Here is a 13,783-nt window from a genome sequence, read left to right as displayed (position 1 = left end):
ATGTAATATTGTATAGCACTGTTTATATCTAATAAAATCCACTAGAATGCATGCATATGCATGCATGTATGCATGTACAAACTTATAAATACGTACTCCATCTTTTTATATAGCCTACTATTATCAAGTAAAATGCTGATTACTTAATACAATAGCAATACCCTGTAGAACTCAACAGTAGACTACTGCGAAAATCGCAGTCTCCATGCAAAATTCATAAATAAGTCTAGTACACTTCAGGGCTTTAAAACCTTGTAACTTTTAGATGATAAACTTAAGACAGATCTTAATCACCCACAAAGGAAACTGCTTGGTCAGAGCAGTTTAGTTGCACATAGAAAACACTCAAGAGAAACACACATAAAAAGAAAGATAAAATAAGACTAAAATAAAATTAAATATAAGTAAAAAATAAAAAAAATACTCTGAGCAGAAGAAACCGAGGCTATTTTTCCTGAGCAGCTGGTGTCATTTTTCTAGTTTTAGTGTAATATTTTTCTTATCGGTGCACATTTTTATTTAGTACAACTCTATGTCCGGTCTGGTTCCGGATGTTTCCGTCCAGCTTGATGCAGCTTCGCTTCTTCTCTGCCTCTGGTAGGATGGGTGGGAGGGAGGATAGCGGGGGGTTGATGGAAAAGATGCTAGGAGCATGCGCACAAATGGAGGCGGATGCAGCAGTCTACTCAAACCAGCTGCGTCAAGGTATCCAAACACAACGAGAGCTAGACAGGAAGAGCTGTGGACACGTGGACATTAAAGGTATCGTTGAGCAAAGCCTTATGCACCACAACGTCATTTAAAACGCGACTAATGGAAAGGAAATTAATAAAAAAGATAAGTATTCGGGTCTAGGGCGTCATATTAGGAAAGTGTGTGGTATTACGGCGGGTTTGGTCCTTGGTAGTGACCAGACAAGGTGCGCATTTTAGTGTCAAAAGGAAAAAAATACACTTCTAAAATCCTCGTCTTATTCTCTGCAATGTTTGCAAAACCTGTATAACTTTATATGAACCTTCTAAGACTGAGGGCTGACGTTTTCAATTGTAAAAAGTCAATAAGGGATTTATTTTGAAATTCCCGACCGGAGTCTAGTATCTCAGTCTGTCTAACCTGACACACTCTGCCTCTGCCGTTGCACCGGCTTCTCTCTCGTCCCAGCCATTTGTTTAAATCTAGCCACGAACAGCCTGTGTATTGTCTGCGTGTTGTCGCAGTGAGTCGGGGGCCAGGAGGCGCTTTTTCCGCAGACGTCGACATGCCGAGAAGAGCGGAGACGTGTCCTTCGGACTCACTTGAGTGATGCCCCCATCATAGGCCCCGTTGTCTTATTACCGGAGCGCGTTCCTCTTATATGGTAATGGTCCGGTGAGATGCAGTCAAGGATCACGAGCGGGTTTTCTCTGCGATAAGGAACAGACCGTCCCTTGAAAAATGAAGATTTGGAGCACGGAACATGTTTTCGGGTGGGTTATTGTCGGGTTTATTGAGTAATTGAGTAGGAAGCAGTCTGTACTGGTCTGTCATTGTAGGGTCAGGTTGTTATGACCTCGTTTCCGGTTTGTAAATTGCACCTGCTCGATATTAAAACTGACTAATGTTTAGTTTCTAAATGAGTATGATCTCTGACCAAATACTTCCTACTTCCTAACCCAGTGGGGTTTTTTATGACTAATGATGCTGGTGTAAGATTGTTTTTTTTTTTTTTTTTTTTTTTTTTTTATTAATAATACTTTGAAACTGGTTTGTATGCAGTTACCCATGGGAGACAGTGATCAAGGCTGCCATGAGGAAGTACCCCAACCCCATGAACCCCAATGTGGTCGGGGTGGACGTGTTGGACCGCAGTTTGGACACAGAGGGACGCCTTCACAGCCACCGGCTCCTCAGCACAGAGTGGGGCCTGCCGGGGATCGTACGAACGGTCAGTCAGTCAGCACACCAGGATGTCCACCAATCAGCCACAACAATAAAACCACCGATATGGGGAAGTGAATAACGCTGAGCATCTTGTGTAACTTTTGGACCTGGCATTCAGTCATGTGGTTGTTGCTTAGACATGTATCACTCATCTAGACCAGACCAGACACCCCATAGCAATGACACTCCTTGATGGCAGCTACCATCCCCAGCCTGACACAAACACAAAAACGGTAAAAAAAAAAAAAAAAAACTTGAAAAACAGCACAAGGTGTTGACCTGGCCTCCAAATTCCATAGTACCCAGACTCATCAAGTATCTGTGGGATGCACTGCAACAAGCGTGATCCACAGAAACCCCGCCAATCAACATGTAGGACACCACAGGACACCCTCACAAGGCCCAAGTCCATTCTCTGATGAGCCACAATTGTTTTGGAGGCACAAGGGAGACGTACAAAATATTAGAAAGGTGGTCATAATGTTATGCTTGATTGGTGTAGGGGCTGAATATTAGCTTAAGGTGCAGGCGTGATGCTTGGCTTCCAAAGTCACTGGGTTTAGTAGTGTTTACTGACAAAGAAAATGTAGAAACGTGGTAATTCAACAGAGTTTTTGAAGTTGAAAAAGTGAGTGTTCTGCACCGGCTCAGTCAATCACCTGACGTTGCCATTTACGTAACTTGCTTCGGTTTGGTTTGCTTTAGCATGTTTATTCATTTCTGTTTGCAGATTCTGGGAACCAGCCACACACAGACCTATGTGAAGGAGCATTCAATAGTCGACCCAGAGGAGAAGAAAATGGAGCTGTGTTCCACAAATGTAAGCTTATGGCGAGCATACACGAGTTGGTTCTCAGCCATGTCTGCATTAAATTCTGCCTCCGCCGTCGGACCAACTGTGACACTGAATAAATCAACATGCATTCGGATGTGTTTTCCTGTGTGTCTGTCTGGTCTCTGTTTTGGTTTCCCAACGTTTAGTGTAAACATCCCATTAATGAGGACATCTAAATAGTTCTTTACTTACAGATCACTCTGACTAACTTCATATCGGTGGATGAGAGGCTTCTTTACAGGCCACACCCAGACAACCCTGACGTGTAAGTACATTTTTTTGCATCTCATTTGCCTGTTTTCACGAGTCTCCACGGAGAGATAGGAAGCAGCATGAGCAACACATTGTGTTCTTACACATACACAATGATCACGTTGCCTCTTTTTTCTCTCTCTCAGAACTGTCCTGACGCAGGAAGCCATCATTACAGTGAAGGGAGTCAGTCTGAGCAGTTACCTAGAGGGGATGATGGCCAGGAGAATGTCGGCTAATGCCAGGAAGGTAATCCAAATTAAAATACAATACTTTGCATGTAGAGTGCACCGGATGATGAACTCTTCACATTGCTGATGATTTCTTTGCATGTCCTCTAACTGGCACAGTTTTCATCTCTTCACCTCTACACGTTTACCTGCCTGTGCTTGGATATGACCGTCGTCTCTTCTTTTCTTCTTGAATCTTCTCTTTCTCCGTGTGAATCTGTAGGGTTGGGATGCGATTGAGTGGATCATTCAGAACTCTGAAAGAGAGAACGTACCTCTCTGTGACATATACTAACTCTGGTAACTTCCCCTTTGCTTCCCTTCCGCCTTTTAAGATGAGTAAAAGAATACTTCCTTTTTTTGAAGTCTGAAAACTACAAACCTTTTATTTCACGCGAATTTGTCTGCATACGCAGGAATCCTTTCCTCGGCTACACCCGACGAACCACAGGGGATTCCTTAGCATCTCCAGATGCTCTGCAGGTGGTACTCACGCCATTGGAGAGGTTTAGTGGATTCCACCCCGGCCCCCACCCCCACGTACCCTCTCTCTACGTGCACTACAGGAACAGAAATGTCTGCCAAAGCTGAATGAATGAGAGTAGTATTTAAGTGCAGTGAGGCCAAGACTGGTGGATCTGGCTCGCTGCTAATTCACTGATCATTAGCCTGTTAACTAAAACAAGCGGCAAGTGCAGGCAAAGCAGAGAGTTGCATCAGCTTTACCAGCCTGCCAGACCTCACTGGCTCGAATATAGTATTACTCCACCACATTTACTTTCATCTCATGCCATGTCATCGGTTTACAAGGACACACACATGCACAACCAAGGTAGCGTACAATGTTATTAATATGCAACCAACTTTCTAACTTTATTTGAACTAATGTCATTCCTCTCTAATGTCAAACACTGGGATCAGAGCGATGGTAGCCCTGTGTGTTGCAAGGGGGAACAAATTGTAGATGTGTCTGCATGATAGTAGTTAATATGGAGGGAGGTTTTTAAAGAAGAAAATATTTAGATCACGTCGTTTCTCCGAGAGAAACGGGAATGTACCTCTAACATATAGCCTTGTTTTTCTGTTCTCGAGGCAACAATGCACCGGCAACTTTTTGACGCGCACACACTGGGAGCTTGAAACCAGCAGATCTATAAACGTGTAAACATTTATTTTCGCTTTGAAACGATGCCCGTGTGTTGTTGCCTCGCCAGCAGTGTCATGCCTTTTCCCGTCATACTCACCATGCTTCCAAAAGTCGAACTACTCCATAGAAGCTACCTGCGCACCCTGACGACCAGGGCAGTACTGTACATGCAATGCAGCAGTGGAAGAAGCACACTGTGTCTTAACGTGCTAATTCATATTTCTGGGAAAAGATTTAATAGTTGTATAGATATTATTTATTTAAAATACATTGTGTAAATGATGACATTGCTTATATTCAGTGTGTTGTGTAAAAAATTGTTGTTTTTTTTATTTTGATTTCAACAGTTGTGTTACTGGGACGATTAAAACAATTGTTTGAGAAGAAAACAAAGTGAGCACGCCGTTTTTTATTGCCGCTCATTGACATATAGTGAAAGTGGGGTGTGTGAACTAGCGGGTAACGCTAGTCTGTGGCTGAGATGCCTTGAGGCGAGCACCTGTGGCTGCCCCTGCTCACCTGGATGGGTTAAATGGGGAGAACAAATTCTTTGTAACTTGTAACCTGGAGTTCTTTGGTTAACCTTCCAAGACCCAAGCTTTAGTTTGGTGTGCATTTTTAATATGGGATTAGCAGGACCTAAGAATATCCTCATATGTGGACACGGGGACTGTGTCTCTACATATCACAAAAAAGTCACCAATATGTAACAATGCATAAAACTTCCTTAGACAGAATTGTCCATGTTGTAGCTCGTTACTATTAACAGTTTGTTAAATCTGTCATATCAAACTAGAAAAGTTAAAAAGCGTGAACAAGTTTCAACCGTAGTCTGATGAGGTTTTGTACCTTGTCCACTTTCGTGCCGTGATTGAATGAATCAGCCCGCTAACATGATGTGACACAAACTTGTGCATGGACCCTTTGCGACCACTAGATGGCAGACTAAAGTATCCACTTATGAGGACAACAGATCAAAATGAAAACTGAATGTCCACATATGAGGACGCAGGGTCTCAGGAGGTTAAAAGACATTGAATGAATGAAGAAAAAAAAATCATTGTCCTCCCTCAATTCACAGGTGTCAAACATACGGCCCGCAGGCCAAAATCTGACCCATGGCATGAATTTGCAAGCTTTCAAAAATTAGATTGAAGACATCAACTGCATTGTTCATTACATGCTTTCTAATAGTGCAGTTCATTGAAAGTAAACATTTTCATAGTGTGCTTATCTGAACTAAAACAACATTTGGACTTGTTATTGTGTTACTGGTCTGTCCAAACTGGGCAGAATGTGGCCCGTGAACTAAAATGAGTTTGACACCCCTGCCTTACTCAGGAGGATTTTCAATAAACACAGAATCCCTCGAATCAGGGACACGCTGAGGCGGAAACTTGTTCACCCCGAAGACAAAACACCAAGGAGAGAGCAGCAACGCAGCTCAGCGCAGCGAGGAATGCACAGACAAAACAACCCCTTCACAGGCTCAACGCTGGAGAGACAGCTCATCGGGTCAGGATTACAGAGTCCACCTACCCCTGAAGGACGAGGGACACTCTTTTGAAGACAGCAACGTGTGCATTTTAGCCAGAGAAGACGGATAGTTTTAAAGAGGAGTAAAGTAAAATTGGAAAACCCCTCTCAAGGATTCAAGGATTTTTATTTCTCATTCGCAACCATGAGATGGAATAAAAATTATGCAGTCAGGCCTTGGATTATTTCCTGTATACAGAAATTAAATAAACAGTGTAGATAAGAATAAACAGTATAGATACGAATAAAGATAAACAAAGTGGAAATATAAATAAAAACAACAACAAAGCAGCATGAATTTGTTTGTGCAAGGAAAGTGTGCAAAACACTGGGCTGTGCAAATCACACAGCTCCACCAGAGTTTAACAGTCTTACAGCTTCTGGGAAGAAGCTGTTCCCCAGTCTGGTGGTGAAGTGTGTGGTGATTTTTCAACTACTTACAACATGATCTGTGCCAAAAAAGTCTCACTTCCATTTGCAGTGTGGTTCTGGGGGTTTCCGCCCATTAATAGGTCATTAAAGTACCAGTCATTGGAGGAGGAAAAGACTGAAACACAACAAATTCCTCCAATTACAGGCGAGTTAACAGACTAAAACCATGCGAGCAACATCCACAGATGTTGCAAATAAGAACCTAATGTACCCACCAGTCGCTTAGAACTTAATGGATGAGTGGTTGCGACATCTTCTTGAAGACTCGAACATCCAGTCGCCTTTTAGTTTTTACACATATACCATGACATGTCATCTAGATGACTTTCATTCTTCACCGACACATTTGTTTGAGTCAATCATGAAGGAAATCCTGCAGAAAAGCAAAACTTGTGGTAGTCGAGCGAGCAGATGCACTAAAATGACCTCAAATGCCTAGATTATTCCCTTTTAAATATTACATTGCAGTTTGACATTTGTCCAATAGAGGGCACACATTTGCTGCAATCTACAGCATCAGCTGTCTCCCTGCTAGAACTAAACAAACAGTTTAGCGCTCAATAAAATGTCATGACTGACGGCAGAGGTAACGTCATTTACTTTTATTTCTTCATCAGAACATAAACAGAATGCATTGCATAGCATGTACATAGTCCCTCACTGTCTGAGCAGTGAACCTCGGAGTCAAACTGCACCTTTACACCTCATAGTTCTTACTCCTTCAAACCCAAGTGCGCAAGTTGAACCACCTGCGGAAATCCCAATAAATAAATAAGTAAACACAATCAGCTCAGTGTTTTTTTCTATATAAAAACAAAACAAAAAAATAGATCATGCAGGAAGCTATAGAAAAATAGGATATTTCAAACAGCTGACTTTGGTGTGAGAGTGTCAAAGCTTCTGTAAATAACCTGCAATCATTGCAAACTAGGCATTGGTTGTACCTGTACTGTTTCAAGTTTTTATGACAAAAAGGCACACGCCATTGTTGTACTGCCTTTGAATACAATCTTTGGTAATACCGCACTCAAGTGCTGCTGAAAACAAACACACCATAAAAAAAAGAAAAATTATCAAATCAATATAAAAGTGAAAAAGAACAACACAAAATAGAAAAGATACCGTGGTGTCAACATGTCAAAGAATCCTCACAGACGACGACTGATTATTTACCGACTCTCGCTTCCATTCCTTTTCTCTTTATAGGTCACGACATGCTATTATTCATCTCAGTGCCAAAATAGATTACCATTGGTTCAGTACTGCATCTGGACTTTAAGTCACATTGCACACACCCCCGATGCGAGCATGCCTTGTAATATCACACTGAAGAAATCCCAATTTCAAACAAATTCAGTTACTTCCCATGTTGTAAAGAACAAATACAAGGCGTGAAAAGAACAATTTATATTCTCCAAACTAGGGGGGAAAAAAACAAGTGCAAAAATGTAGGTCAAGAGGTGAGTTTACTCTGGCGGTGCAATAAAAAAAAAGAAGAAAAAAAGAAAAAGTACTTCAGTGCCAAATATTCCCTTTTTCCTGTCCTCTGCCCACAGTCTGATTGTTTCTACCTAACTTTTGCTCTACGTCACATTCACTCGCTTTCAGAAGCCTTTGTTATCGCTCAAAAAGAAACTCGATTGCATAATTGTCCCCCTGCTTGAGCTCCCCTCCAGTCACTAAAGTATACACTAAATGTACATCCAAGGAAATGATGGTGGTATTAAACAAAAACAATACTTCTATGTACAACAACAGTATTTACAGTCCGGGTTCGGGGCGGGGATCAGAAGTTGAAAAGGTTGATAAAGTCCTGAGGGGACAGGGGCATGGTGCAGCTCTCTGGGTTGTTGGCTGTGCAGGGATGGTTTGTGTCCTGGAAGAAAAAAATAAAATAAATAAATAAAAAATGAATAAATGTTAGCATTCCAGCACAGCTTCACCAACATTTTTGCTTCATATCTGCCTCGGCTGAGCTCGGATGTAGTACCTTCCAGAAAAGGATGTGGCAGTGTGTGCAGAAGTGCAGGGTGTCGCTGTACTGCTCTCTGTGGGGGTAGCAGCGGCTCAGCTTGAAGTACATTTTTTTCCACTCCAGGTGACCTTTATCCGACACCATCAGGCGCTTACGGATCTGAAGAAGAAGAAAACAGACTTAAAAGATATGACCCGAGGAGAGAAAAACATCCACTACAATGATAGCTTTCTTGATAATATCTGTCGGGGCAACATTCTCTGCTACACACGCGTCCGAAAGCCTTAATGGATAGGGACTGTCCTCCAAACAAAAACAACTTCTAACCCTTCCACCCTGTAAAAAGAGCTTCTGCAGTTTATACAGCCTCGCTCCCTTATCAAGTGCCAGCTTTTATGAGCTCGGGTCACTGTGGTGTCACTCTTGTCACTCTCTTATCAGAGATGCTTAACCTCATTATTTTAACTGTCTGTACTGTCGGCCTCCACGCCACTCCACTCTGCTCGCATATACTAATTCCTACTTGCCTGTCTGTCTGTGAAGTGGTACTGGCAGAGTCTCTTCCACAGCAGCCGGTCCTCAGCGAGGCTCCCCAGCTCAGGACACACTTGGCCCAGACTGACCAGGTCCCTGCCGTCCGTAAGACGCTCCATGATGTTCAGCTGCAGACTGGCAGGCAGGTCGGTCAGAGTCATGCCCGTGGACTTGGGCTGAAGGACAGAGACGGTGGGGAAACGGCCGTGAATATCACAGGAAATCAGAGCCCTTCTCCTGCATCTCCTGCGTTGCGGGCACACCCTTACCCTGTTGATCTGGATGTTGTCCAGCTGCTGCTGCCACTGCATGATGTTCTCCATGCGGTGCACCCAGATGTTGATGTTGCCCACCAGTACGGACTTGCCCATGTCCTGAACGAGACCACACAGCGAGAGGTACAGCGTCTGCAGGAGCTCTTTGATGGGACGGACGTTCTGCTGGTCATTGATGACTGTGGAAAGTTAATGAAGCACCTCGATTATTAAAAAAGAAACAAAAAAAACGATGACCTAATGTTTTAAACAGATGAGCAACTACCAGACAAACAGGGAGACGGTAAAATGAATCATCAAAAAAAAAAAAAAAAAAAAAAGACCAAATGTTTTGGAGCGGCTGCACTGTCCCCCTGTTACGTTCATAATATTTGTCAAAAAAGTTTCATAAGGCCACCTAAACAACTTGAATCTCTGTTTAGCGCAGGGAACATTTAGTTTACACTGTGTCCTGCAGAAGGATCTGGTGTGTGTCTCACAGTGTTTCTCCCTGTGCTATTGAAGCACTAAATTCAACCCCGCGGCCTTCTTTAGGTGTCACTATGGCTCATTTCGTCACCCGCTGGCGCACACAACACAGCGGGAATGTACATGTGCGGTGTTTGAATTCACACCCTTCAGGTAGAGCGAACGAAAAAAGAGCAGAAGAAGAGCAACCGACCTCACCTTTCTGTACCACTCTCTCCAGAATATTCATGTAGTTCTTCTGCGCCACTCCGCTGAGCGAGGGGAGCTGGGACTTGGCGATAAGCTCCAGGAGCTAAAGCCGAGAAAGAAGAGAAAGAAACACAACATAAATTTCACCCCGTCGGCTGTCGAGACTCCCTGTCCCACTGCCTCATTACTTCCATGTTTCTCGGGCTGCATTCTTACAAAAGGCACTTGCCCCGTTCACAATAAATGTCGTCAGGGACAAATTTGGAGACGTTCCACGGGGTCATTACTCTCCCCTGAAGCAAGGCCCCAGTCAGCTCGTAACAGCATTCTTGGCTCTGATCACCCTCGATCTGAGAGTCTTTACACGCAGAAGCTACTGGAAAAGGTGCTGGACGACGGCCCAGGTCGCCAACATCAGCCTCCGCAAACAAGCTTTTAATCATTTGACTCCTGATCTTCGTGTCATGTGAATAAGCTGAATCATTTGACAGAGTGTCTACGTGAGCACCCTTGTGTTTGTGCGTTTTGTATGTCTGCGCAGTTGTTGCCGTTGGCCGACGGACAAGCAGTGGGCAGCGGCGAGGCATGTCTGGCACGAAGAGGAGGCCGTGACATCATGGAGAAACCAACCCCCACCCCCTCCCCTCTTCCTCCACTGTGACCCCAGCTTGTGACCTTTGTCGATGTACCAACATCTTCTGAAGCACTTTCTGGTAAAACAGGAAAATGTTTAGTTAGAGGCGGCTTAAGAGTAAAAACTATTAAGTCGACGACTGCGCTGACGAATCCTATGTAAAAAAAAAAGGGGGGCACGTTTGTGGTCTAAATAATGACCAACTTTGAACTAAATGACTTCTCTCCTTCTTCGCCAACCTGGCTGCCAGGTTTGCCGCTTTTAAGCCGCCCCTCCTCCAATTCTTCCTAGCTCCATTCCTAAAACCTAATCCTATGCCCTTCTGCTTTTAGCAGCTCATCAAGTCCTCCTCTCTTTGTAAAGCAGCCAGGCAGGACAATGCGCGTTTCCGTATCCACTTTTAGCCTCCGCTGCTCACTTAGCCGCATCCCATGGCTCAAAGTGCGCAGCTCACACTTTTCCACACCAGAATTAGAAGCGGCGGCGCTCCTCTACACCGGCCCTGCGTTTGAAGTAATTACAAAGTCGCTGGCTGCTTCTCCTTGAAATGACCCCGGTCTGCGTTTCTGGTCTGAGAAAAGACGTGACCACTTGTTGTCCCTCCTGTGGAAGAATCTGATCTGTGTAACCGAGACTGGGAGTTAAATGAACCCGCAAATGCCGTCAGACGCGACCGGCGAGGAGCAGCGACCTGGGACACCGTGTCCAGACTGGACGCTAGTGTTACACAGCCGCATTGTTCCTTGGGCTTAACGCGCTACGCTGAACTCGTTAGCTGGAGCGGATGGCAACAAAGTCTGTAAAATATGTAAAGACATAAAAACAGCCCTGAACTCTTGCGTATTCTGATATCTCTGGAATATAATAATGCCGCTGTGCTACGCTGTATCTACAGGTTTATTAGAGCTTATAAAACCAATGGATGGTGCTCCAGTGATATTTAATGCACCAGTAGATGAGTGACAAGAGACAAAAGACAAAAAGGGACAAGAGTCAAGAAACACGGGGGGGTGGTGGGGGTGTATCACCTGACAACCACCAGGTCTGGTTTCATAAACTCCTGTCCGGTGGTTGCACCTCACTGCACAGCTGCCACCCCCCCCCCCCTCTCCATGCCCCCTCCTCACCCCGACAACCAGCACAACCACATGCAGCCTTCAGCTCACATGGGAGCACATGTGGGAGGGCAGGTGTTCAGTGGCGATGGCGTTTTTACGTAAATAAATACCAACCAAATGTTTCATCTATTGACATCCAACTCCATTATTGATAATGATGTAACGGATAGCAATCTCCTCTGACAGGACGTTCTTCAACGAGCCATTTGGCATCCCCGGTGTACCCGTTAAAAATTCAGGCACATTATAAGTGAATGCTCTGCAGTGGTTAACAAATAAGAATTTGAATATAATTAAGGTTTTAATTTAACTCGGGGTTGCTAAAGTGCATTAGCAATTATATTACAGTAAACACACACAACCTCCCTGAGTCGGTATCATAACCACTGGGAGACTCTGTCTGCAAAGTATTGATAAGAGCCCTGCAAAGTCCTACACACCCTCTTAGCCTTAACCCTTTCGCCGCCACAGACAAAAACATCTAATAACAACAACAACGGGGGGGGGGGGGGCAAACAAGAAGAGACAGCAGAAACTACAAGGAAAGAAAAGGAGACGAGAACTCACCCTGACAACGTAATTAAATCTCCTCGTGTCGTTGATGGCGCTGCAGAAATCCAAGCGGTTGAAGGCCTCTCCCAGCGTACAATATCCGTGGCGCTGGAGGAATTTAATTATCAGGGTATTAGATTGCAATCCTCGGCAGGAGTATAGAGTTTTCTCGGCGTGTTTACATTAGCAGTGATGATGTGAAAAGTTGATGTGAAACTAAATGAGGCGCTCGGTTACCTCCTTGGTGCTTCCTTTATGAACGTAAATCCACTTTTCCCTGTGGAAATCTGTGGGAAAGCAGAGTGTTTATGTGAGTGGCCGGCTCTCATTAAGCAGCTTATGAGCACTGTAGCAAATGCGCACGCACGGATCACAAATAAGAGCGGGTATAAGTTGTTGAACTAGAGTTTATGAAATGCTGGACTCATAAACAATGTTAATAAGATGAGTTGGTCTCCTCGACGTTGCATAACGTCCTTGGAAACTTTCCCTCGCTAGTCTGGATCCTGAACTTCGCTGCATTTACAAGATGATTTAAAACGTTACTCACAGGGGACCTTGGTGTTGTTGTTCATTAGGTCTTTCTTCCTCTTCTTGGCAGCCATGTCATAGCTGAGAGAGAGCAGCAGGTTCTCTTTGTTGAAACAATCCTCCTGCTCCACTTTGCAGAAGCTGTAAAAAAAAAAAAAAAAAACAACAAAGACACGTTCATTTAGAGGGCGACCTCACAGGCAGAGAGGGTAGTTTATAATATGCAGTACTTTTTATGCTCTTTTGGTTACTGTTTTTTTTTTTTTTTCCCCTGTAGAAAGAACGTCAAAACATCAAAACAAACTGTGAGCTCAGGCCATGTTTGAGTGCAGGCTCTTCCTTGTTAGAAGAGAGTGCTCATGTTGGAAAGTGGATACACGTTTCTTAATCCCCTCACTTGTTGTTAGGTTATTCATAGCCCAGTGATTAGACTCGAAAACAAACATGGCAACCAAGGAAAGAAAAAAAAACACAAAGACGTCGAGGTTAATGGGATGTTTACAGCGTTAAGGTGCGGGTCTTTGTTCACAGTGCTTTCTTCAAAACCTCGACGTCTCCGTCTCCTCCTCCTCCTCCTCCTCCTCCTCCTTCTCTTTGTTATTTTTTTCCTCCCTCCATCTTCCTCTAACTTTAGAGTAATGGCGCATTAAAGGGCTGCGCATTTTCGACACACCGATGCGTTCAGGGACCAACCTCTCCACGGAGACGTTGTTGTTTTTGTCGTCTCCCGTTGTCTTCTTCCATCCTTCTTCGGTTTTAACCCAACTCTGACCCGGTGACCTCCAGTCCTGTCCGAGAAAAGGCATCCTGGAATCTTTTGATATATATCTATGTAAATGTATGTATCAGGAAGTAGTCCCCGCTCGAGTCACTGTGCGTCCCTTCTTCTCTGTTCGTTTTCTTCAATGTGTTTCTAATCTGCTGTTGACATTGCGCTGCTCCTCTTATATCCTCCAGCTCAGAACCCGGAAACGCACGAGAACCGCCCACTTTGGAAACTTCCCTGTAGCACGTGGCTTTGTTTATCAACTTGAGCGTTGCAAAACCTCTAGGAGGAAGCAGCGGAGGAATCACAACTTCTCATGACACGGGAATACGGAGGCACAGGACACCGAGGAAGTTCTTTTGAAACATTTCTTAATGGGATGAATCGCT

The 13,783-nt window shown here is 44.1% G+C and overlaps 2 protein-coding genes across 4 annotated transcripts; one reads left to right on the top strand and one right to left on the bottom strand.

Moving 5' to 3' along the window:
• The first annotated feature begins 698 nt into the window (after window positions 1-698).
• prelid3a (PRELI domain containing 3A) lies at window positions 699-7,648 on the top strand. 3 transcript variants are annotated; one of them, XM_047598913.1, is made up of 7 exons: window positions 699-762; window positions 1,218-1,466; window positions 1,756-1,924; window positions 2,651-2,740; window positions 2,950-3,020; window positions 3,154-3,256; window positions 3,654-7,648. In XM_047598913.1, exons 2-7 carry the CDS (start codon window positions 1,435-1,437, stop codon window positions 3,747-3,749), a joined length of 561 nt encoding a protein of 186 aa, XP_047454869.1. In that variant the 5' UTR covers window positions 699-762; window positions 1,218-1,434; the 3' UTR covers window positions 3,750-7,648. The 3 variants fall into 3 exon arrangements, with proteins under 3 accessions (XP_047454869.1, XP_047454868.1, XP_047454870.1); XM_047598914.1 differs by lacking the exon at window positions 699-762 and adding an exon at window positions 3,461-3,537 and having other exon boundaries at window positions 921-1,466; XM_047598912.1 differs by lacking the exon at window positions 699-762 and having other exon boundaries at window positions 908-1,466.
• Window positions 6,940-13,560, bottom strand: fbxo32 (F-box protein 32). The gene is made up of 9 exons (XM_047598911.1): window positions 13,322-13,560; window positions 12,648-12,769; window positions 12,335-12,384; window positions 12,113-12,205; window positions 9,803-9,896; window positions 9,131-9,315; window positions 8,855-9,037; window positions 8,343-8,486; window positions 6,940-8,228 (listed from the first exon to the last, which is right to left on the bottom strand). Exons 1-9 carry the CDS (start codon window positions 13,432-13,434, stop codon window positions 8,139-8,141), a joined length of 1,074 nt encoding a protein of 357 aa, XP_047454867.1. The 5' UTR covers window positions 13,435-13,560; the 3' UTR covers window positions 6,940-8,138.
• Window positions 13,561-13,783: the final 223 nt, after the last annotated feature.

Source organism: Mugil cephalus, chromosome 11, assembly GCF_022458985.1.
Source record: "Mugil cephalus isolate CIBA_MC_2020 chromosome 11, CIBA_Mcephalus_1.1, whole genome shotgun sequence".
NCBI classification, from domain to species: Eukaryota; Metazoa; Chordata; class Actinopteri; order Mugiliformes; family Mugilidae; genus Mugil; species Mugil cephalus.
The sequence above is the reverse complement of the archived record's forward strand: the minus strand, read 5'-3'. Positions and strand labels throughout refer to the sequence as shown.

What these genes read in the sequence shown, in the direction of transcription:
- fbxo32 (XM_047598911.1), bottom strand. Translation starts at nt 13,434, where the DNA reads ATGCCTTTTCTCGGACAGGACTGGAGGTCACCGGGTCAGAGTTGGGTT. An exon ending in AACAACGTCTCCGTGGAGAG is followed by an intron (nt 12,770 to 13,321) that starts GTTGGTCCCTGA and finishes TTTTTTTTACAG; the next exon opens with CTTCTGCAAAGTGGAGCAGG. An exon ending in GGAGAGAGTGGTACAGAAAG is followed by an intron (nt 9,316 to 9,802) that starts GTGAGGTCGGTT and finishes AACTTTCCACAG; the next exon opens with TCATCAATGACCAGCAGAAC.
- prelid3a (XM_047598913.1), top strand. Translation starts at nt 1,435, where the DNA reads ATGAAGATTTGGAGCACGGAACATGTTTTCGG. An exon ending in AGCACGGAACATGTTTTCGG is followed by an intron (nt 1,467 to 1,755) that starts GTGGGTTATTGT and finishes GTTTGTATGCAG; the next exon opens with TTACCCATGGGAGACAGTGA. An exon ending in TGGAGCTGTGTTCCACAAAT is followed by an intron (nt 2,741 to 2,949) that starts GTAAGCTTATGG and finishes CTTTACTTACAG; the next exon opens with ATCACTCTGACTAACTTCAT.